Source organism: Etheostoma cragini, chromosome 6 (assembly GCF_013103735.1).
Source record: "Etheostoma cragini isolate CJK2018 chromosome 6, CSU_Ecrag_1.0, whole genome shotgun sequence".
Classification (NCBI taxonomy): Eukaryota; Metazoa; Chordata; class Actinopteri; order Perciformes; family Percidae; genus Etheostoma; species Etheostoma cragini.
In genome coordinates this window covers 9100323-9123690 of record NC_048412.1, presented here as the reverse complement: position 1 = coordinate 9123690, position 23368 = coordinate 9100323, and the positions used below count along the sequence as shown (strand labels likewise).

General features: G+C 39.9%; 1 protein-coding gene across 2 annotated transcripts; it reads left to right on the top strand.

The window, feature by feature from the left end:
- The first annotated feature begins 4964 nt into the window (after positions 1-4964).
- Positions 4965-21750, top strand: LOC117945597 (phospholemman-like). 2 transcript variants are annotated; one of them, XR_004656840.1, is made up of 9 exons: positions 4965-5232; positions 14384-14439; positions 16085-16117; positions 16484-16507; positions 16722-16796; positions 17663-17699; positions 17873-17916; positions 20994-21238; positions 21325-21750. XR_004656840.1 is itself a non-coding variant. In XM_034873172.1 (9 exons), exons 3-9 carry the CDS (start codon positions 14406-14408, stop codon positions 21011-21013), a joined length of 267 nt encoding a protein of 88 aa, XP_034729063.1. In that variant the 5' UTR covers positions 5001-5232; positions 8807-8840; positions 14384-14405; the 3' UTR covers positions 21014-21221. The 2 variants fall into 2 exon arrangements, 1 of the variants encoding a protein (XP_034729063.1); XM_034873172.1 differs by lacking the exon at positions 21325-21750 and adding an exon at positions 8807-8840 and having other exon boundaries at positions 5001-5232; positions 20994-21221.
- The last annotated feature ends 1618 nt before the right edge of the window (positions 21751-23368 follow it).

Sequence of the window (23368 nt, the reverse complement as noted above, 5' to 3'; positions counted from 1 at the left end):
AATTAATGTGTTATCATTTACACACACACACACTTGACCACACACACCTTGACTTACAGCATGTCACTTTGTGTCTCTGTCATTCTCTGTCTCCTCTGTCCTCTCCTCTGTCCTCGCAGTTTTATCATTTTTGAGAGGCTGATGCATGCAACGGCTTTGCCAGTGTGTGAGAAGGAAAAGGTATAAATAGTCACTGATCATCACTGTGACACATGCAGACACTCACGTACTTCTGCACACATGCATCGTGTATAGTAGGAACACCAACAGATCTACACAGATGACTCAAGACATTCAAGAGGTTTATCATGACATGCACAGTAAAGACAGCTTACACCATAAGCAAAAGGCTTGCTTTGCCAGTCTCCTTACACAACTGTAAAAAGAAAATTTAAAAAACATGGTTTACCAGAAACTAAATTCCAACTGTGGTCATTAAAGTGAATTGTATTGACTGAGCTCCCAATTTAGGCAAGGTTGTGAGTTTGAATCAATCCTGAGCTAAGTGAAAATCTCTCCCTCCTGCCCACGATGAGCAAAACAAATGCCTGACAACCATAAGATCAACACCGTGCAATCTATTTCACAGAGAGAGGAGCAGTGGTACATTACTGGGATACCAGGCAAAACAACACACACACACACACACACACACACACACACATACACTTCTTTACCTCATCTGAAACTTAAGACTACACGTGAAAAAAAAGGAAAAACTGAAGTCACTTTTGTTGTATTTGTGAAGTTATGAATTCATCTTATCATCTCATAGTTTTTCCTCTATATTTTTCATGACTAATATCCCTTCTGATTTGGCCACTCTGATACTTTGACCTAAAAGCTTCATAGACTGTCAATGGTGTGTCAAAGGAGTCTTGCTGCTGAATCACAGGCAGTTTAAAGCAAAATTTACGCTAAAGATTAACATGAACATTTGAATCTGTGTCTCAGTATGAGATTAAGGATAGTAAGTGTATAGTGCATTACAGTAATTATAAAATAAATAAATAAATAAATAATGGCCCCTATGAAGCAAATTACTTTCACTGCATAATGCACATGTACACATGCTGATGTTTATGGAATAACATGAATGCTGGTCTTTTATGCGTGTCCGTCACACTTTGAACACACCAAAGTTTACATCCCAAACAAAGAGGAGGAGCAGGTGCTACTTGTGCAGATAATAGACAGTAGACAATTTTGAGCAGGCATTGTCTTGGAACATTCACACACACGTCTCTGCATCTGCGCCATCAGCTCAGCTCAGGTAAGCACAGGTATGGTGGAGCGAGGCAGGATGGGAGTCAGGGTTGGAGGTTATGGGGTCGCTTTTCTGTCTGTTCTGTTTTCTTCTGATTGTAAGGGTTGTGATTCTTGTGTAATTATTATTTACGCTGAAGGTTTTAGTATGAAAAAGAGGCTTTCTCACTGTCAAAGATGGACCGAAACACGCGTGGTCGGTAGAAGCCTTTTGAGGAATTTAATGGAAGATGAGCTTTTAAATTGTATTGGAGAAAAATGATAAAACATTAAATAGCAAATAGGCTTTTGATGCAAAGTGAATTTTATGGGAAGGGGGTTACCTGCATGTGGGGATTTTGTTTGTCATTTTATGACATCATGTGGTTTGTCTTGACTTAAAAAAGCAGCATTTTGCTTTGTTTTGACAGATCCTTTTTTTGGATTAAATTGGATTAGGATTTAAAGACATGTTAGTTGACGAAAGAGAAAGCAGGGCACATCAGTAAGAAGTATCTACTCTGCTGTGTCATCTGAGATCTTTAAGGTATGGGACTCTGAAAACAAAAGCCTCAGTCCACAGTTTGACTGACCTTTTTTTTAACAGGGGACAGAGGCCATGATTTAAAATAAATGACAATGAGAGCATGATAAGGCATCTCTGTATTGTCTTTGGTTTCATTTAATGTCTATTTCTTAAAAAAATATCAAAAAATCAAAAAAACTCTACATCTCTGCCACAGATTATACACATCTGTGAATGGGAAAACTAGTTTGAGCCTTAAAGAAGCAGAAAAAAAGCAAAAAAGAGAGGAAAGGCACAGCTGAATTTCCAAAATGCAGAGACTCTATCCTCCATGGAGGCCCGAAGATCATTTAAAGTGTGTGTTAAATGCACACTTTTTCCATACACCCAATCTGTATTTTAAATGTCTCCATGAACCTTTTTTTTTACTAAGGTAGTTAGTTGAGGAGGACATACTGTACAGTAGATCAACCAAAGGTTAAATAAGCTATTGTTATGCTTTTGATCTGTAATCACCGTACATTTGTTGTGACTATGATTATGTTATGACTACGCATTTTGAAAAACACATTCTAAAAACCCATTAATGTCTCTGGAAATTATTTTGGATGCCATATAAGACATAAAATGTGTAAAGCCAGCACTAAATCCAAGTGCTCATTTGAAGCTGAAAGTGAGAGAAAGGACTATCTTTAGATGCTGTAAGTACATGATAGAGGTTGGGTCAAAGCAGGGAAAGGGATTTTGTTTCCTGGAATTGAGAGTGCAGGTTGCAGGAAAGTTGCCTGGAAACATGCTGGTTTTCTCTCTGAGACATAAAATGATCCAATGTTTACTCTCCAAACACCCAGAATGCATCCCTGCTGGTGAGACACTGACCTCTCACACAACAAGGACATTCTTCCTGGGGAGAGGGAGAAGGGTGTGCTTTGTTGCTTGTGTGCGTGTGTGTGTGTGTGTGTGTGTGTGTGTGTGTGTGTGTGTGTGTGTGTGTGTGTGTGTGTGTGTGTGTGTGTATGTGTAATTTGTGAGAAACAAAGGGAAAGTGATGGGGGAAAATATTTATTCTCTCTCCCAATTATGTTTTCTCTCTCTCCCTCTTTCAGTCGTGTTGAAGATGGAACATCTTAGTGTGGTGGCTGTTTTGGCAGGTAAATAAAATATGTTTACAAAATATTAACAACATATAATAACACTGATCTTTACTTTAAAAGAAAAACAACCATGTTTCTTCAAAAATCTGAGGGGAAACACGTTCTAGCAGGGCCACTGACTGTTTGCTTTAAAGACAATTTCCACTCAACAAAAGCCACATTTCACTTGTCTGACTTTCTTGCAGTGCTCTTCACCCTTTTCATGGAAACTGAAGCAAGTAAGGCCAAAACTCTACTTTCACCTGGTCTAGTTCTGTTGTTGAGAAACTAATTTTGCAAGAAATTAAATACATTCACTTTTGTCTCTCATTCCAATGGCCGAATTCAAATTTTCCATGACTGTGAATGACCAAATGTAAACCTAGAAACATGAACCAATGTGCTGTTATAACACGTTGTACACCAGAAGAGGGTCTTGTCATTGTTTTTTTCTTTCCCCCCTCTCTTGTTTCTCCTCCTTCTCTTGTGTTTGGTCTGCAGATCCATTTGTTTACAGTAAGTACAGACATTTTTATCTCCTGATTATTAGAATGTGCGCTATATGACCTTACATCTCACTGTTTGTATGGATTATTAAAAAAAACTAGAACAGAGTATCATGTATTCACTTCACCGCTAACATCTATTGTGCAAAATATTATATAAATCATGGATCAAATGTCAGACGATTCTTCAATTAACTTTGGAATTGAACATTTGCTTTAAGTGCACCAGGCCCCTCTTAACTTTCACTGTTGTGTAACAGATTATGAAAGGCTACGAATCGGAGGCCTGGTGGTTGTCGGCTTGTTGGTTGCTGGAGGACTTGGCGTTCTACTTCGTAAGTTCTGAATCCACACCGATGAATACAACAGTACTGAAAACCCATGAAAGCATTTTAATGTATTTTCAAATTCCCAAAGTCTCAGAGCCGAGACAACATAAGAATCACAACCAATGCATAATGCATGTGTATTGAGGTGTGTGTAACCTCAGTAACCAACCCTGCTTTGCCTTCACAGATAACAAGTGTGCCGGAAAAAACAAGTAGGTTTTTTTTCCTCACTCACAGAATGTGTGTGTTTTGGTGTCTGAACTTTAACATGTGACTTGCTCCCCCTTTTCACTTGTCTCCCTCTTATTGTCTCTATCTCTCCCCTGTCTCATCCCAAACTGCCACGCTAACTGCTGGACGCCCTCCTCTCTTAGAAAAGTGGAAGTCGACAACAGTGAAATCTGATATGATGCCTGACTAACCGGTTTGGGCCAGGAAGAAGAGCTGTCAGGAAAGGGGTGGAGAGATTGTGTTCCGTGGCCAGCTCAGACAATCATATCTGTACAGACCTGTGCAAAGACACCCCGTGTAAAAGTAGCCTCATATATTGACATGCCATGAGATCAACAAATAAAGACCCCCTCTGCTCTTTTTTACGTATACATTTTGCATGAAATCTGCAGCCTACTGCTATGTAAGTCAGGGTAATTTATGTTAAGAAATGTTTATCCATGAAAAGGCACATGGACCTTTGCAGTTAGGTCTGTATGCTTCTTAGTTCAGCCATCACATGTTGCATGATAGGCTACTGAAATAGTGCATTAGGAACATGTGAGGTTTAGTCATCATGGCATGCTGTCCATTTCTTCTTTTGCTGTAGGTTAAACTAGTTAGATTAATCATGTGGTCAACCATTTCAATATTGAGATGACACAAAAAACAATATTTGTTAGAAACCATTGGTGTACACATTAAAAATTAAAATAAATGTCACTATGCTTAACCAGATTTGACTATGACAGTGAATTGTTATTCACATGTATATAGGTTAATAAGAGCACTTATTGATTTAAAGTGATATAATTGATACGTACCGTATATAGTATAGACACTATAGACTATAGAGTATAATAGTATAACTCTATAGTATGTAGTATTATTCCTGTCAATCTACGTGGATGTAAAGAAGCCCTGCTCGACACATCTCGAGATCGTCGTAGTCGACAACCAAACATTAATTTCTTTACTACTCTTCGTCGGATCTCGGTCCTGACTCTGGATCAGCTTAAACGCCCCGCTCGTCTCCAGCTGTGTACTCTTCAGCTGCCAGCCGGACCACTGAAACCGACCCAGGATCAGAATTCACAAACAAAACTCCAGCATTTAAAACTCAACCCCCTTTTCTGAAACCAAGCCAACCTGTTGAGTGTCACAGTGGATAAAGCAGGGTGTTGGCGTACTGTGTGGAGAAAAGTCGCTGGTTCTGAGTCAGATATCCGCCTTCTTGGGAGAAATTTCCTTGTTTTGTAGTTGCTAAATACAACGTGTGAGAGGTAAGAACAACGAAATTAGCTCATATTTCACAGAAGTATCTCGGGTGTTTTCTTTATTTGAGGAAGTTGTTTATGAAGTTAAAATTTTCCAAATATGCTCATCAGCATCTTTTTATAGGAAGAACATTTGAGCTAACGTCATGCTAATTTTAATGATGCATTTAAGCTAACGTTAGCTTCTGAACAGCTTCGTTTGCAAAGGAAAACTGTTGTTAAATGTCTGTATTTCTTATTAACGGTCCCATTGAGGAACTTAAAACGGCTTAAATAAAACAAAGCAACGTATTTTTTTACCAGACTAAAGTAGGCCTACATTATTCTTAAAAATGTGAAGTACAATACATATGTCATAATAAGTCTGTTATGTTAACAGTGGACATAATATATATATAAATATATATATAACTCAAGCCCGAGAGTGCCAGGACAACAGTGCACGTGCCCACGGCCAGCGTGCATAGCTAGGGTAGTCTACGCCGTAGGCTACCGTTACACTATTTGACACAACAAGTTGTTGTGTCCGTTTGTATTTTTAACGCAAGTTCTTGTATAACCCTCTGTATGAGAGAAAAATGACATTACACCACGTGTATATTTGATGCACGGCTTCTATCTCTAACTTGTAGAGCACCAAACCTACGAATTACTCGTTTTACACATTTTACTCCTGAAACACAGTTCCAATGAAGACTTTGTGCTGTGGAATTTCTCAATATTGTCACACTGTCAGAGGCTTTCTTGAACACATACTGTAAGCTTGTGTGTGTGTGCGTGCGTGCGTGCGCGCATTCGTTTGTAAAGGCCAAATGATAAGAGCAGTGGTGATAACAGTTTGCTACCATGTGGCACAAGGACAGATTGTGGCAAGGACAGATACAGGGGACGTCAAATACTACTTTGCAGTGTAAACCATTTTTTGTATTGACTATTTCTTTCAGCACTAATGTAAGGCAGGTTTCTAGATCATTGACACTAATTATGGGCCACATGGAGGTGTATGGCAAAAATGCCTTGATTAAGTGATTATAAAAACATAGAGCTGCGGAATTATTTTTTACATTATCAATGTGTTTCTGTGACCTCAAGTTACAGATGCAGACTGTGCATGTGTAGTCTGAATCCACACGTTCCACCTTTTTAATGGAAAAGGTGGAATTTTAAACTCGGGTTGATTACCAAGGATTATGGTTAACTGCTCCTCAGATCTCTGCAGGGTCCAATCGGAGTTTTCTGTTGCATGACTAAAACAACTTTTGAAATTTCCCCCAAAAGAAGTTCCTTTCTGAGACTATTTTGCAACGGCACCGTAGATCTGTCCGGTGGTAAGTGCCCAAAACAATTGTGATGGGTTTAAAGAAATGCCAATAAACCAGAGCACGTTTTTCTCCCATGCCGGAAAGCTGTGTGGACTAGCCAGGCACTCCTCCGCAGCATTGTGGAGGAAGGCCTGGCAAAGCAAGACTATTGCACAGGTTTTAGTTTTCACTGACCAGAACCATGGAGCAAATGTTAATTTCATAGCAAAAACTGACCCTCGTACAGTACATTGGGGGGGGGGGGGGGGGGGGGGGGGGATTCAATTGTACAAGAATGTACCAGAATGCACTGCAGCAGGAACATCTATTGTGTTTTAAGTACTGTTGCCATGGCCGTATAGGCTACATGCCGCAAAGCTAACATACTGTTCAGCAAACTGTCTACACTATGTCTGTCCCGCAACAAGTGGATGTCCCTTCTGATTTAAATGCACCTTAGATCTACTAGTATGCACCCAGTTTTACAGAGAGAGAAAACTGAGGTAGAGAAAGATGAGAGAGGTTAGAGGCTGAGAGGGAGATGGATGGAAGGTGAACACAGGCGGCAGAGAGCGATGTCTTTCCTTTGTCAGGTGAAACAGATTTAGCTTGCTATCCTCACCTCCTCTCATATGACCACAATTCCTAAAAAAAGAAAACGAGAACAATTGAGAAAAAACTGTTGGAGGGGAGAGAGCGTTCTTAGTAGAGACTCACTTTCTCCTCACCTTTCCTCACATCCCTTTGGTGTCTCACAGACACAAATTTAGAAACATCAACAAAATGACATTGATTTTACTCAGGCTCTTCAGTGCATTGCCTGTGTAACCACAACACTTTCATTTGCAGCTCTGCAGAAACACACAGCTATTCATTTCTAATTTATTAACAAGCTATTGATAGTTATATCTGTTATTGGAATGTTGGAAGCACAACAGAGGATTCAGGGCCTATACAAAGTTTATTAGAGGAGTTTCTAGTCAGTGAAAGGTGGAAGATTAATAGTTTTATTTATGAAAGACGAGATGAAATGAGGGAAATGTAGTCCATCCTTTTGTTTGTTGACTACGACCACAGAGTGAGGGGCATGAAGTCTGTTGCTAGCCGCTCCCTGCGAGCCTTGGTTACCATGGGTGACTCAGAGCTCTAGTATGTTCCACTCCCTCTTACCCTCCGTCTCTTTGTGTCCCTCCTCATTCCCTCTCTTTCCACACTCTCCCTCGTCGTCCTGCCTCCCACTCCCATTACCCTAGGCTTGAAGGAAGACCTCCTTCTCTCCCTCTCTTGTCCACTCTTATTTCCCAACTTGATAACTTGTTTTTACTTTTATTTTTTCTTACTCTTCTTCCAACCCGTTTTCCCTTTCTTCATTAGTGAACTGCCTCCACTGACTCCCCGGAACCCTCTGTTGCTTCCTTAATTTGAATCTCTCTTGCTTATTTTTACCACAACACATGAATGGAGTCACACTCAAGTTGCATTTGTCAGAAAAAAAATAATCTTTGGTTAGTTAGTAGCTGTTAGCTGTTATCACCTAGCAATAAGCAGTTAACTTAAGCTTTTTTTACAGTACTAATGGAATCAATCCCATTTACAATAATTTATCAATCCCATCTCCAGACATTCAGTTCCAGAAAAAAACATCATATACTGGAGTCATAAAATGACCAACTCCTATCCTGAATGTATTGGTAAAATGAATGGAGGAAAAAGTTTAGCTAAACTCACAGTTACTCAGCGGAGCTAAAAGCAAATTATTCATCACAGATTGAAAAGTAGGTTCACACTGTATTTAGTGTGATAAGCCCACAACGTCAAAGACATTTCTCTGTGTGTGTGTGTGTGTGTGTGTGTGTGTGTGTGAGAATGTGTGTCGCAAAGGATGTGTTGCATACTGGAATCCAGTGCTGCTAATTTAGGAATACAAAATTCCACAGAGAATAGGCAGCTGTCTTTGTAGTGCCGTACGGAACACACACACACACACACACACACACACACACACCGGTGTTCAGCAGTCAAACAGTTGGGTGGGGGGGGGGGTGTTGAAAAATAGAAACAGTGACAAAGTACATGCTGTGCACACTGCCTCCCGTAACACACACACAGTTATATGCACACAAAAGAGAGGGAGCACAAAGTAAATCTTTGGTTTTTGGCATAAAGCAGAAAAGTAGCATTTAGACAAGATAAAATATGTTCTTTTACAGACTGTACAATATTTTGAGATTTTTTTTGCTAACATCTATTGTATGTTTTTTCTACATTTAATAATACAGAGTCCTATGAAACTTGCCCCTGACCCTAAACAGGGTAAGCAGCTTTAAGAATAAATGGCTAACATTTGTCTTTTGTAGTAAAACACTTTGCTTCCTGTTTCAATAGTTTTAAGGGACAAATGTTAGTTGTTCAAAGCACATGACATGTGTTTGTGTGTATGAGCTTGAGGGGTGTCTGTATGTGTGTTGTCAAGTAACTTAGTCACAAGGGAGTAAAAACTTCCACATTCACATTCAAAGCCAACTGGTGGTCTTTCTTTGTATGTGTGTACTGTGTCCCTCTGTGTCTGTATATTTGTGTTTGTGTGTTTTTGACACCCTTTTTCCACTTACACATGAATTGGATTTTTTGGTTGTCCATTTGCCATCAGATAGTTTTGGTCTTCTTTGACCGGGTTTGAAATAAGCGTCTCTGATATTTCGGCCTACCTAGAGTTCTCACGGAACAAAAACTCAACAGATATGTGTGAGACATGTTTATGGGAACTACTTACTAGTTAAGAAATCATCACTAAGGTAACTTTTAACAGCAAAATTTAAATATTTAAACTTAGTAAGTAATATAAGTAGTAGGTGGGATCATGAGTCAATGAGTAGTCAGAGTTGCCAGATCTTCCTCCACAGCGCAGCGCTGCGAAGGAGGCTCAGGCGAGTCCACACAGCCTTCCAGGATTGGAGAACAACGTGCTCTGGGTTATTGGCATTTCTTTAAACCAATCACAATCGTCTTAGGTGGCGCTAAGCCCCGCCTGCTGCCGCCTCAAAATAGCCTCAGGAAAGAACTTGTTTTGGTGTACATTCAGAAAGGTTGTTTTAGTCGTGCAACACAAAAGTCAGATTGGAGAGATAGTCTGGATTTACCCTGCAGAGAAACAAATCAGTTCTAACACCAGGAAAGCAGGAAGGTAACTGAAATCAGAGGAAAAACATGCATCCTGCGGAATTTCCTGCAACAGCAGAGCAATCCTGGAAGTGGAAAGTGGTGGACATAGACTAATGAAAGAGTGTCTGCTACATCTCTACTTTTAAGAGTTAAGACTCTTTTGTACAGCCCTGGATCTTATTGTGTAACCTTAATGTTGGATAAGAGAGAAGAGTGGGTGGAAAAGAGAAGATGAGTGTAAGAGCTTGAGACGGGCATAGAGCCTAGAAAGCCTGTGCTCCAGAAAATGTGTAAGGGAAGGGACAAATGAGTGGAAAAGACTTAACAAAAGGAGAGAAGAAGAGACGGGTGAAGGAGCAAGGACATGCAGAGGTGCGTCAGAGAAGGGAAGGATCACAGGAGAGGTTTGAAGAGACAGAAGAGGATTGGAGAGGAGACAGCAGCTCAACAAAAGCAGTAGAGCAGTTTGAAACTGTGTTTTCACACAAACAAGAGATTCTTCAAGCTTTTCAAATAGAGTGAAAAAAGTGTCAGACAGAGAGAGAGAGAGAGAAATAGAAAGAGAAGACAGAATGAAAGAAGCAGAGAGTATAGAGACAACCAAGTGGAAAACAGTCCTAAAGAGAGACGGACAAAGAAGAGGGGCAGTTGGAGACAGGCAGAGTAGCATGGCAGAGCCAGAAAAGAAAGCTCCTTGTAGCCAGGCTGAGCTGCAGTAGGAGCTCCACAGGGAGAAGTTTTAATTGGTAATAAAGCCATTATTGGCATCAGCCTAAATCAAACGCTTAGCTGCAACAGAATACAGTTTGTTTTATAAAAGTTGTATGTAGTGTACTAGCGGGAAATTAGCTTTTCTTTGCAAGCATGTAATACACACCATACTTTACCTATCCACCAGGATGCTCTTGGCTTCTTAACTAGCCACAGAAACAATGATTTGAAATCCACACCTCCAGCACTCACCTCCGGGCTCCGCCTTACACTAATATTTGCTTTAGAATATGATCTTGTAATAGAAACAGGGAGGCGCCACCTAGTTTATACTCTTCTGCTTTCTCTTCCTCACCCTATCTCGTTTCTTTCACCCCTTCACTTTTCTCACTCTTACCTCCTCTCCTATGCCTCCCCTTTCTAATAACCCTCTCCCACTGCAGTGGGAAAGGTTACAATCGTCATTCACTCCTGGGACTAAAGACTCTGCAGTATACACAGATATTTATAGGGATGGAAACAGAACGCCTGGGGAAACACTAATTTTCCTTTTCACAATGCTGTGATGCATGTCTGCTCTGCCCAAGCAGTGCTTGAACATCAAATTAGTCAGCACCGAGTTTGAAAGAGAGGAATGAAAAAGAAGTAAACACCTTACAGTTTTAACTGGCCTCCATGCTCCTTTGTACTGTTTGCTAACACTATCTTGTAAGAGTAGCGGATCTCTTTTGGAGAATATCAGAGCCAGGACCTAACGTGTGTGTGTGTGTGTGTGTGTGTGTGTGTGTGGGTGTGGGTGTGGGTGTGTGTGTGTGTGTGTGTGTGTGTGTGTGTTAGAGCCCGACTGATAACAGATTTTTAAGGCCAAAATCTATACAAATATAATATCAATACAAATTTTTGGTGATTTAAAAATCCGATATTCCAATATATCAGCCAACAGTATTTAAAAAAAAGATATCCACAAACCCGAAACAAAACATAAATAGATTTCCCTAACATTAGTTATTTGTAGTTATTTATGAGTCCTCACTAAAATTATATTTTTTGTTTGTTTTATTGTCACAACAGAACAGAGGAATATATTTAAAATATATATTATAGATCTGATAAATAAAAATACAAACTGAAGATATGAAAATGAATGTCCTTTGAAAAAAAAAACACAATAACAAAAACAAACAGTCAGGGATGCTAGTCTTCTGGCAATGATGTTTAAAAAAAACTTGCATGCACGCAAATTTGGGTGGAAAAAGGGTGTAATAGTCTCATTCTTCTCTGTCCCTGTCCTCTCTCTCCTGTTTCTGCCGTTTACCTCCTCTTCCTCATCTCTCTTCTCTCTGTGTGGCTTTCTCCTGAGGTGAACCAGTCTCTAGTGGTTCTTGGCCTGTTTCCCATCCTCTGCATTCCCCCCGCCTCGCCTTGGGTTGCTGTGGAGAGGCACCGGGAGAGGTGCACTCGTCTTGCTCTTCACTTTCTTCCTTTCTGCCAAACTCCAAAAAACAGCAAAACAGGGAGACACATTGTTTTACTTACATCCTCCCTTATAAAAAAAATGATATTATATATAATATAATAGAAAAAATACTGCAACCTTCTAAGGTACGCACATTCAGTATGGTGGTTGGGACACTGCTAGGTGCATGCGTCATCACAGCAAACTGTAACATTTGCAATATACATAAACATGTTTTAGAAATCTATTTTTATGTTAACATGTTATAAGACAGGGAAACTGTGTCATTACTTTCTGGCAATATACAGCCTTTTTGAACTAGAATATTCAAATGTCACACCGACGGAAAAAAATGACGAAATTCAAACTGCAGTAACATTGTGATGTCGGGCACGCCTTGGCGGAGGTCTGGGCCCTTCTAGTTGCTTCTTCTTCACTGCCTTTGTTTGCACATTGATGTGGATCTTGGCTCATTACTAGGGATGGGTACCGGTGCCAGTCTACCTAATTTGAATTTGATGTCATCCAAATGTGGCATTTTGTGTTTGTGCAACCTTTCCTCAGACCGGACTGTGAGTGAATGCCAGTTTGAAATGGCCACAGGTGTGTTTGCTCTCCTCTACGGAGTGCTCTTAACAGGAAAGTGCAGTGTGTGGAAAATCACTTCTGCATTAAGGTGCGTCTCCTCCCGGATCACGTGTCATCCCTGCTGCTGCTTCAACATGGCAGCTAACAGCATGGACACAGAGCCACTTACTGTGTGGGATGTCATTATGGCTGTTGGAAAATGTACTCATCCGATAAGGATAATAAAATAGGGATTACTATAAATCCCATCTTTCTGTCAGGAGAGAACTTTTAAGATGAGAGAGCTTTTTTCAGGCAGGCATTGAAAAAGAAAAATATCTCCATTGACTGATGGTACTTCAAAAAGAAGCTCGAAGCTAACATCTGGGCACTAATGCACTGTAGAAATAAGATTAAAATGACATTACAGACAGGAATAGCTTTGGAAGGGTGAGTGCCATTTAATATTATTCTCATGGATTTTTTGTCAACAAGTAAAAGCCAGTTTGAAAAAAGAAAAATCTGGACAGTTGCAGCATGTGACTACATGAACATACAGTACTGTAAATTATATATGGTTGGAAAAGCCTCCAGTGAATTGAAATAAAATGTTGAAAAAAGAAAAAATGAAGCGTTGGAGCTTTAACATGGCAGCAGTGTAATCATTAAGCATATTGATTTAGTTCCCGTTAAGGCTTCATTAGAGTACTTAGAGTACTATACCCATCAACATTAGATCAAGTTTCTGTTTGTGAGAGAGAGCGGGATAAACCACTTGGTGCCTAGCTAAATTTAATCAGATGTCTTTGGGTGTGCTTCAGAGGAAACGGATGCATGTACTGTAAGAGTGAATCTATTTGTGTGTGTGTGTGTGTGTGTGTGTGTGTGTGTGTGTGTGTGTGTGTTGAAGTCCTTTCAGTGCCCCTCAGAGAGCACCAAACGGCTAAATGTTGCATCTGGTCACTGTTGACTGTTTGCCGGTGTAAGCCAGTTTGGAGTGCTGTAATCAGCTTATTAAAATGGACACACACAGACTTAAAATTGGATTAATTGTGCCATTAGGACTGGAGATAATAATATCTACCCCATGGTAACACAAGTAGGGCCTTAGTCTTGTTAGTTAAAGGAGAATTCCGGTCGATTTTAACGTCATTACAAATGCCTAACCATGTGCAGTGATTCCTTGCAAGTGAACACAGTGAATCTGACCGCAGTAGATGTTAAAGAAACGCATACTAGCTGTGCTAATTCAGCTCTGTTTATTTCCGGTGTTGAGACAGCAAAACGAGTAGGGTTGGGTACAGTTCGCATCGGAACCAATACTAGACCCGATACCGGTAGCTGAAATTCCGTTCCCGGTACCCAATAATACTTTTTTCCGGTACTTTCCCTCTGTTATTACAAAAAAAGTGTTTCAGTTGTAAAAATAATTCCAAACCTATTTACATTGAACATTGTTATTTATTTAATATATTTTACCCTGACAGAAATTTAGAAAAAATAAAAAACCCTCCCCCTCTCCTCCCAAACCCATCCCTACAACCTATTCAATTTCTTACTCACTGTGACGTTTTTATTTTCATCATGACCGTTTTTTAATTGCCTTGTTGCTGAAAGGTGCTGTAGAAACAAAGTCAGTTTTTTCAGCACTCTGAATTTACAAATAACAGAGCTACGGGTTGAAATCGACCAAAATTCTCCTTTAATATAAGTTTTCTTATCTTTATAACTAAGGGTTTTTCTATGGTAACTAATTTCAATCAATACATCGATATAATTATTATCTTCTGTATCTGATGTAACTCATGTAGTTGTGTTGTGTTATGTGTCATGTATTTATGTATCTAAGTATGTATGTACTGTATGTGAAGCCTTTGTAAAGAAAAGCCTTGTTCCTTTTTAAAGGACAATGAAGAATCTATAATGTTATTGATTTCAGTATTTGTATTCATCTCTGCAGGTAAACAGCCTCAAACGTGAAAATGTCAAAGATCTGTGCTTTGGTGTTGATGACATGTAAGTACAACTCTTTAAGGTCTTTTAATTTAATCAGTTAGTAATTTTCTCTTTTTAAAAGTCAGAAAATTAATAAGTTTCCTTGTCGGTGTGTCGGTTTTAGTCAACCAGAGAGCCACTTAGCACTAAACTCATTAATGTTCCATCTCTAAGTACTCCACTTCCTCTTTACAGAGGAAATTTGGCCTGCAGGTCTGTCTTCCATTGAGCACATTGCTCAAGTATTTATATTTTTGTGACATAATGTATGTAACATGTCTTCTGTGAGACAAAAAGCAGCAAAGTGGATGAGTGGTGGGAGTGATCATCTTGTCACTGGCTGTCTGGTTGACCCTTAACCGCCGGGACATCGGATTTGATTATGTGTCCTATAGAAATATAATGTAGAAATGAAATCCCTGTAAGCAAGATGGCAAATGAAGTGCTCTGAAATAACAGTTCTGAAAAGGCGAGGATCACAACATCCGCAGCTCCTTCAGGTGTTATAAAAGAGAAAAGATGGCGATAAGGCGCAAGAAAGATTTAAGGCACACGCTGGCTTCTGAGAATATAGTTCTCAGTTTGTACATGGTTAGAAGATGGCTGTGTCTTATGTGACCTTGTTATTTGTACAGCCTGTGACTATACAAATGACAACATGTAAATAGGAACATGTTGGCGTTATTTTGTCACTTATTGGGAGCAGTAGTTAGTTGGAGCCGGTTACCTCCAGAATCTGGGCTAAACTAGGCTAGCGGTTGGGGCGTCAGACTTACAGCACGCACGGAGATGAGAAGGTTATGTATGGACTTGGAGTATCAATTTAACATTTTTAAATAGATCTGGATTTCCAATAAGTAAAGATTAAGAAGCTTTTTAAGAGGTGTTTTATTCATTAACACTGACAGTTTCATTTGACAACGATTCTATATAACAAACATGGCAATTTACCTGTCTTTCCTTTCTAAAAGTACCAAAAGAAATAGAGAGCTCCTACAATATTAAGTGCACAAAACCAATTTGAGTGAAACTATTTGGAGTATTTTAACAGTGCTTAGACCAGGGGTCTTCAACGTTTTAAAGCCAAGGACCCCTTAACTGAAAGAGAGCCTGAGCAGGGACCCCCTACTACATATATTGTATATTGTATAAAAAAGTTGCATATTAAACTGGACATGCAATAACGTGTAGGGTGGCCCAATAGCCTGTGTTTATACCTTTTTAGTGCATAGAATACTAAGCTATTAAAATTATGATTGTCAACATAATTTTATTAACCATGTTTTAAAGATACACACACACAGTGAATCATTAGGATGAACTGTATCTGTGTATGGCCTATAGGCCAGTAAGCCTATCATCCTTGGGGATTTATATTTGCTAATAATATGTTGGACTCATGTTAAGACGTTTTAATTTTTGAAAAAGACTTCAAAAAATGACAATAATTTGAAGGTCCCCCTGCAGTGACTCTGAGGGCCCTCTAGGGGTCTCGGATACTCTGTTGAAGATCTCTGGTTTAGACCACCTTGATCTTTAGTTTTTAAAGAAACCAACAACCGTGGGATTTTGTTTTACTTTTCCACCCTCGTGATCCAAACTAAACTAAAGGAGAAACCTCGAGCTGTGTTTCACTATGGTGAAGTTTCTTTCTGAACTCTTGCAGTTGTGTCCCTGGTGCTGGCGGAAGAACAGAACTGTAAGTACACACTAAAATATGATTTTTTTTTACTCAATCATCCCATTCAACTACAGTAAACAGTTGAGTGTGATATATGGTTTTCTTTCAAAAAAGTAATTGTATACTTATATCTGAAAATAATAAGAAAAGAGAACCATAACCACCCTCATCTTTTTTTTGTTTTTTGATTGAGTGTATTGTCACTTTTTTATGATGAAATGTATTGATTTTATAGTCAGAAATGTCATTAGCGAGAGAATCAAACTAAGCCATTGTGTTGGTTACTGGCTTTGTATTGTTGACTATATTATGGTGGATGTTTCTGGATATCTTCATTTATCTGCTGCAACTTTCAACTGACCCGATTCATTTCTGTTCCTGCAGTGGAAGAGGACCCATTTACCTTTGGTAATCTATTTTGTTTTCCAAATGTATTATTTTATAAGTTAATGGAACTTGGAGAGTGATCTTTATGATTGACATTAAGGGCAGTTTGCGGGAAATCACTTGATTTGAATAGATAATGGTGTTTCTCATGTATTTTGCTTGTAATGTGGCTTAACTTGGCTACCATAGTTATATTTATTTGTTTCCCAGTGGTAACCATGACCTCTTTGTGCAGACTACCACAGACTGCGTGTTGGAGGCCTGATTCTAGCTGCTGTCCTCTGTCTCATTGGCATCACCATCCTGTTCAGTAAGATGCAAATTGTGCATACACCCTTATCCACACATACAAATATCATAAACTGTCTCAAACAATGCACAAATACACAGATACTGTAATTCCTTGAATAAAAGCCGGGCCTTTATGTTCCTGAACCGCTGAAGGTACCCGGCTTTTATGTGAAGCAGGCTTCTATTAGAGGTAGGCCTTTATTTCTAATTACATCTGTCAGATAAGTAGAATAGTTTTAAATAAACTGTTTTAAATGAAAAGCCATAGCGTTCCAGTGGACAGAGAGCATTCATTTTTTAAGAAACCGTTTGCAAAGATCTACAGTAGCTGTGCTCTGCTCTCGTCAGCTCATCCTTCTGTTTCTTTCAGTCTCGTAATCTCCTCGGGTCAATCTCAAAATGTCCTAAAAAAGTCTGTCACTAGCACCAGAGCCGGTCATTCTCTGCTGTCACTAAATGAGACCCGTGTTACATCCAATGTAGCTACTGCCATCTGCTGGCACCTGTACGTTACTGCACACTACACTATACTGAGTAACACATACAGCCGCGCTGACTAAAAGACTGATAGGACAATACTTCAATCCAGCTGAACTAAGTGTGGAAAAAAGCATATATTATTATAATATTAATATATTATTGAATCTGTTCAATTAAATTGGTAGAAATGTACATTACAATAAACTTGAATGCACATTCTATAAAATGCACTTAGGAGAATAGCCACTCAAATTTTTCCCTGGTCTTAATTTGAGGCCGGCCTTTGTTTGTCCGTGTTCCCCGCGTCCCAGCAACTATCAGAGGCCCGGCTTTTAATTGACTACCGGTCTTTATTTGAGGAATAACGATATGAAGAAAGCCAATTGCTCTTTTCTCTTGTTTCAGGTGGCCACTGCAGGTGCAAATTCAATCAGGACAAGAGGTGATCCTTCATATTGTTAAATGTTAAAACATGTGTGTAATTTCTGTGGAAACTCTAGGAATAATTTACATTCAATATAATATTGCAAAAACAGTACATCTGACCAAGTTCCAAAGACCATAGAAGTCCACCGTTTCTCTCGTCTCATACTCTCTCCTTTCTTCTCTTTGCAGAAGGAGAACAGGAAGCAATGCTCAGCCGATGCTCTCCGAGCAAGGTAATGCTTGTTCACCTACCGGCTTGTTAATTGCCATGGGTGTGAAACACTGTAGCCCCTTTCTACAGGACTAGAAACCTTTTGAGGAACTCCTAGCGTTTTAACCGCAAGGACCATGGTCTAAATGAAGTTTATGGGGCGGTACCTTCTGAAATTACAGGAACCTTCGGTGAGGGGTTTGCTGGGATGACCGTTGCCGATTGGTCAAACACACACAGTGCTGCTGCTAATTCTGCGTTCCAGGCAACCCGTAACCTGTGTTTTCACAGCCTTCTACCCTTCTAAGCCTTCTAAGTGCCCTGACAACAATATCTTCGTCGGGGGGATATTGTCCATCGGCAAAACCCTAGCACACATGTTCTCAAAATAGCCTGCTTCTGAACCTCTTAACAATTTATTGCTTGTTTCCTCTATTTGCAACAATAACTTTGGTCTGTTTTGCAAATGCAACACATACAGTAAAGTACACGCGACCCCTCCCTTGGTTACCCCTCAGCCCGTTCCTTGCACTCTTATTGGCTGTACCTCTCCAGCTGAGTACCCAAAAGCTCCAGATGTTTAACCTTTAATATATCTGGAATGTTTAATGAGATACTAGCGAGCGTCTCTCTCTCTGAACAGTTCACACATTGCGCTCGAGCATGTGCACTCAAGAAGAATGCAAAAAGTCCTGTAGTGAGATCATGCCAACAACAACAACATCCGCCCTGCATTGAGGAAGTTAATCAACTGATTGATGGGAGGAGATAAAAGCCTGCGTCGCTACTCTGGCTATTACCAGACCAAGCCAAGCTCAATAGATAGAGACTGAGCGTTGGTCTGGGGAGTCTGCTCTGTATTCTCTCTGCACGAGAGGCGTGACCAACGGGCGTAGGTCAAATGACTCAATTGGATAGTCCTTCAACCAATCAGATCAACAATCTGGCTGACGTAAAAGCAGGCTTGTTCGAGATGAACTGTGCCTCGCCTATAAAGTAGACGAGAGCAGGCTGCAGCAGCGGGGGCGGGGACAGAAAGCTGCGGTAAAGTCGGACGGTTTCCAGCCGATTCCAGCAGCCTTCAGGCTGGACAGGAAGTGACAAAAACACTGTGGTGCAATTTCGATTTAATAAAATATAATCAGACCCACATATCAGCTGGTACACTGTCTCCAGTTGTTTTATTATGACAGAGTAGCTGTCAAAGTGCTCTAAATGCGATTTGTTGCTGATTTTAATCAACAACACACTGTAGCGGATCCGTGATCTGAACGGATTTAGTCTCTCTGACTTCTAAACAAAACTAACTGCCACACAACATGTGTTCTGTACACAATTAGTCTTTAAATCAGACAAATAGCTATTAAAATCCCTCCGATTCAAAAACACTAAAAAGTTTATATAAAACGTCATCATGTTGTAAACCAATCAGGTGTCAAATCAGCTGAGAAGCCGGCGTTTCCCAGCATGCTCTGGGTGCGCCTGGGTCCGCCTGGCTCTTGCAGTCGGTGAAAAGCAACTGCTCCGCCTGGGTCTCAGAACTGCGGCCGCCTTGCTCTCGTGAGATTTCCGTTGCCCACGTGTGCATGACGTCAGAGCAAGTCGGGATCAAGTCGGACACAAATCTAACCGGCATGCAACGGGCGCTGATCGCCGGTGATCGATTCTGCGCAGACATGGCTCATCTCGAACGAGCCTAGCAACAGCGGCATCAACGGGTTTGCTGCAGGGAAAAATCAAATCATTGGCAGAGTGGGCGGGGTTTACCAGTCTATTGTGTCACACCAAGGCCTTTTAAAAGGGCAACGGCCAATGGGAAAAAAAAAACAATAGTGAAACTTAGTATGCTCGTTCGAGATGAGCCATGTCTGCGCAGAATCGATCACCGACAATCTGCCCCCGTTGCATGCCGGTTAGATTTGTGTGCGAATTGATCCCGACTTGCTCTGATGTCAAGCACACGTAGGCAACGATAATCTCAGGAGAGCAAGACGGCCGCAGTTGCTTTTCACCAACTGCTAGACCCAGGTGGATCCAGAGCATGCTGGGAAACGCCGGCCTCTCAGTTGATTTTACAGCTGATTGGTTTACAATCGATTCAACATGATGATGTTTTATATAGACTTTTTATTGTTTTTGAATCAGAGGGATTTTAACTGCTATTTGTCTAATTTAAAGACTTATTCTGTACAGAACACATGTGTAGCTAATAGTGACGTTTAGAAGTCAGAAAGACTAAATCCGTTCAGATCACTGATCCTCTACAGTCTGTTGCTAATTTAAATCAGCAACAGATTGCATGTAGAACATTTTGACAGCTACTCTGTTATAATTAAAACAACTAGAGACTGTGTACAAGCTGATATGTGAGTCTAATTATATATTATTAAATCGTAATCGCACCAAAGTGTTTTTGTCACTTCCTGTCCAGCCTGAAAGGAATCTGGAATCGGCTGGAAACTGTCCGACTTTACCGCAGCTTTTTGTCCCCGCCTCCGGCTGCTGCCGCCTGCTCTCGTCCACTTTACAGGCGAGACACAGTTCATCTTGAACGAAACCTGATCACTTAGTGACCGAGAGTTTTGAGGTTATGGTTAGTGTAGTGTGTGTTGTGTGTGTGCAGTTTGTGAGCCACATAGCTGTGGCCTACGGGGACACACTGCACTGGCAATTTCCACTTCTTTGGGCACATACCCTGCTCATTATCTGACAATGTCAGTGTGTAAACACTTCATTTCATTTTTAACATACAGAGAATAATAAACAGAGAATGATATTGTATATTACTGCAAATTGAACTTGAAGAGCCTAGTGTAAAATATGAAGTTTGTGATATTGGGATTTCACAAACTTAACAAAATGTACTTGATTTGACTTGGCTTGGAATAAAGCTTAAAATAATAAAACCGCAGTTTAATTTACATTGAAAATTAGATCAATTGATTTTTTAACTTCCATTTTGGAGAGAAGTAATGTAAAAACAAATTAAAGTAATAGATTCTATGTTTTTAAAACTCAGTGCAATCTGTTACTGATCACATTTTTATGCAGGAAATGAACCATCTGAATTCCCCTTCCTGCCTGTCTGTCTGTCTGCAGGTCGTTCCTGCGACTGCTAGATGTCAGCCAGAACACACAACTGTCTTCCCAAACCTGCAACCAACAAACAAGATGGAAGAGCAGCAGCGGGATTTAAAATATCCAACAAGAGGCTTTGGTTTTTGTTGTTAGAGAACAGAAAGTAGTCTGTGTGAACCGGCTGCAAGGTGTGATGCTTTCTGCCTGATAAGTAAGCTACCGATCTGCAGACAGCCCTGCACACACACACACACACACACACACACATACACACACACACACACACACACACACACACGCAGACACAGACACACACACACACAAACATACACACATGCACACACACACACACACACACACTGAAGATGGAAAGGCATTTTATATACAGAAACTGTTCCTGCCATGACTCAGTGTAAATGCTTTGTCAGTTATTGTTGATAGTTTTGGTTGATTGACTTACAACAATTAAAAGAAACCTATTACCAAACAAATCCTCAAGTATCTACATACAGTAGGTAGTGTCACTGTCTCCCACTACTTCTGTTGTTTGTACGGTGTGTGTAAGGTAAACATCGTTGTAGATATCAAACCCACTGTCCTGGCTTTTCTGTCACATACATGAAATCTGCATAGACCTCAGTGTTTAGTGTGCTTTTGACAAAGTAATAATCTGTTAATTCCCATGTTAAGCTTTATGGAGGTAACTAGTGGATTGCACTGTTCAGAGATACAGAAACACTCTGTCATGTTTCTATAAAAAAACTATTGAAACAAACAACTATGAACTATGGATTTTTTTTTGTGTTTCCACAAAATCAGGGATCCCAAAATCTCCCTAAAATGTCAATTAGATTTTAACAGCTGCAAAGGATGACATATGAAAATATGTACCGTATTATTATTATTATTGTTACAAATGTTACATTTACAGAATTTATCATTTGTTTTAATTTCTAAAAAAACATTTTACTCTTATTCTAGTTATAAGTATTGCCTTTTAGCAGATCCCCCTGTATTTCACTGCTCAAATTGAAAATAGGAGTATTTGACAAATGCACTTTTTGAATTTTGAATGATTTTAACATTGTTTTCCTAAGTGTTGGTTCTGAACTATCTTTTCACTGCTTTGTAACTGGGCTATTGTATTAGTTTTTAACTTTAACTGGATGAAATGACATTGTTAAGCAGCCATGATATTCCCCTATCAACTCAGAACTGATTTTAAAACTATTATATATTTAATTGATCTCAATTTGCAAAAACTATACAAGTTACAAAACAAATCCATAAAAACTGAATCATATTTTGCAGTTTAGAAATGTAACCCTGGCACTGCATGTCGTTCCCCCTCTCTCTCCGCTTTCAAGTGTAAGCTGTCCAATAGAAATAAAGGCATAAAAAATGCCCCCAAAAAGATCATCTTAACCAATATAACATTGTGTATGTATATGAGAACCTTTCAATAACAAATGTTTAATACACAGCAGAGTAAAACTGTAAAATGTGATATAAACATAACCATGGTATACACTAGAGGCTATGTCGTAACAGGAAATGTACAGTTGTCATTATTACCATTTACACCTGGACCTTTTCTGTTAGGACCAGGGATGTAGTGGAGGCTAAACGCACGTAAACGCCGTTCATGCACCTCTTAAAATTCGGAAATGGCGTTTACCCACCTCCAAAGTGCGTTTATCCACCTCTGAATAGCCTTTTGTCCCAAAGCCATTCTAAATTAAGCTTATATTGTTTTAGTTTCATATTGTTCATTATTAGTTCCATAGGTTGTTAAACCTAAGACGAAGTCTATCATAGCGCTGCATTGCTGTCAGTGTTGACGGTGTTTGGGGTGTAGAGCCCTCAACGTTGCCTTCCAGGCAGCGTTGCCTGGAAGGCACTAAGATCGGGCAATGGTTGGGTGCCTTGAAGTCATGGTCGCAGCGCTGCCTTGAAGGCAACATTGGGGGCAAGAACATCAAGCAGTAAGCAGCAGTCAAAGATTCGTCAGTCACACTATCCTACATTAGGCTGTGTCTCATGAAGTTAATGATGAATGGGTTTTAAAAATGGACATCCGTCATTTTTTAAAGACAAGACAGCAGCCCTCCTCCTGATGCCAGCAAACGGTGTCGGAAAGAAGCCCAACGTGAGTGCGCTCGGAAAACAGTACTCAGCTTAATGTTTTTGAGGTTAATTTGGTTAATGGCAGATTCATGCCACTGACTCAAAAAGCCCCGGCATTGATTAGGTTAGCCTACCCCTTTCAGACACGACGTTGCAGGTCACCTAGCTACCTTTTCCCATTATTGAAATTTAGGATATATTGTCTGATAAATAACTGGATGTTACAGGATATATTGTCTGATAATAACTGGATGTTACAGGATATATTG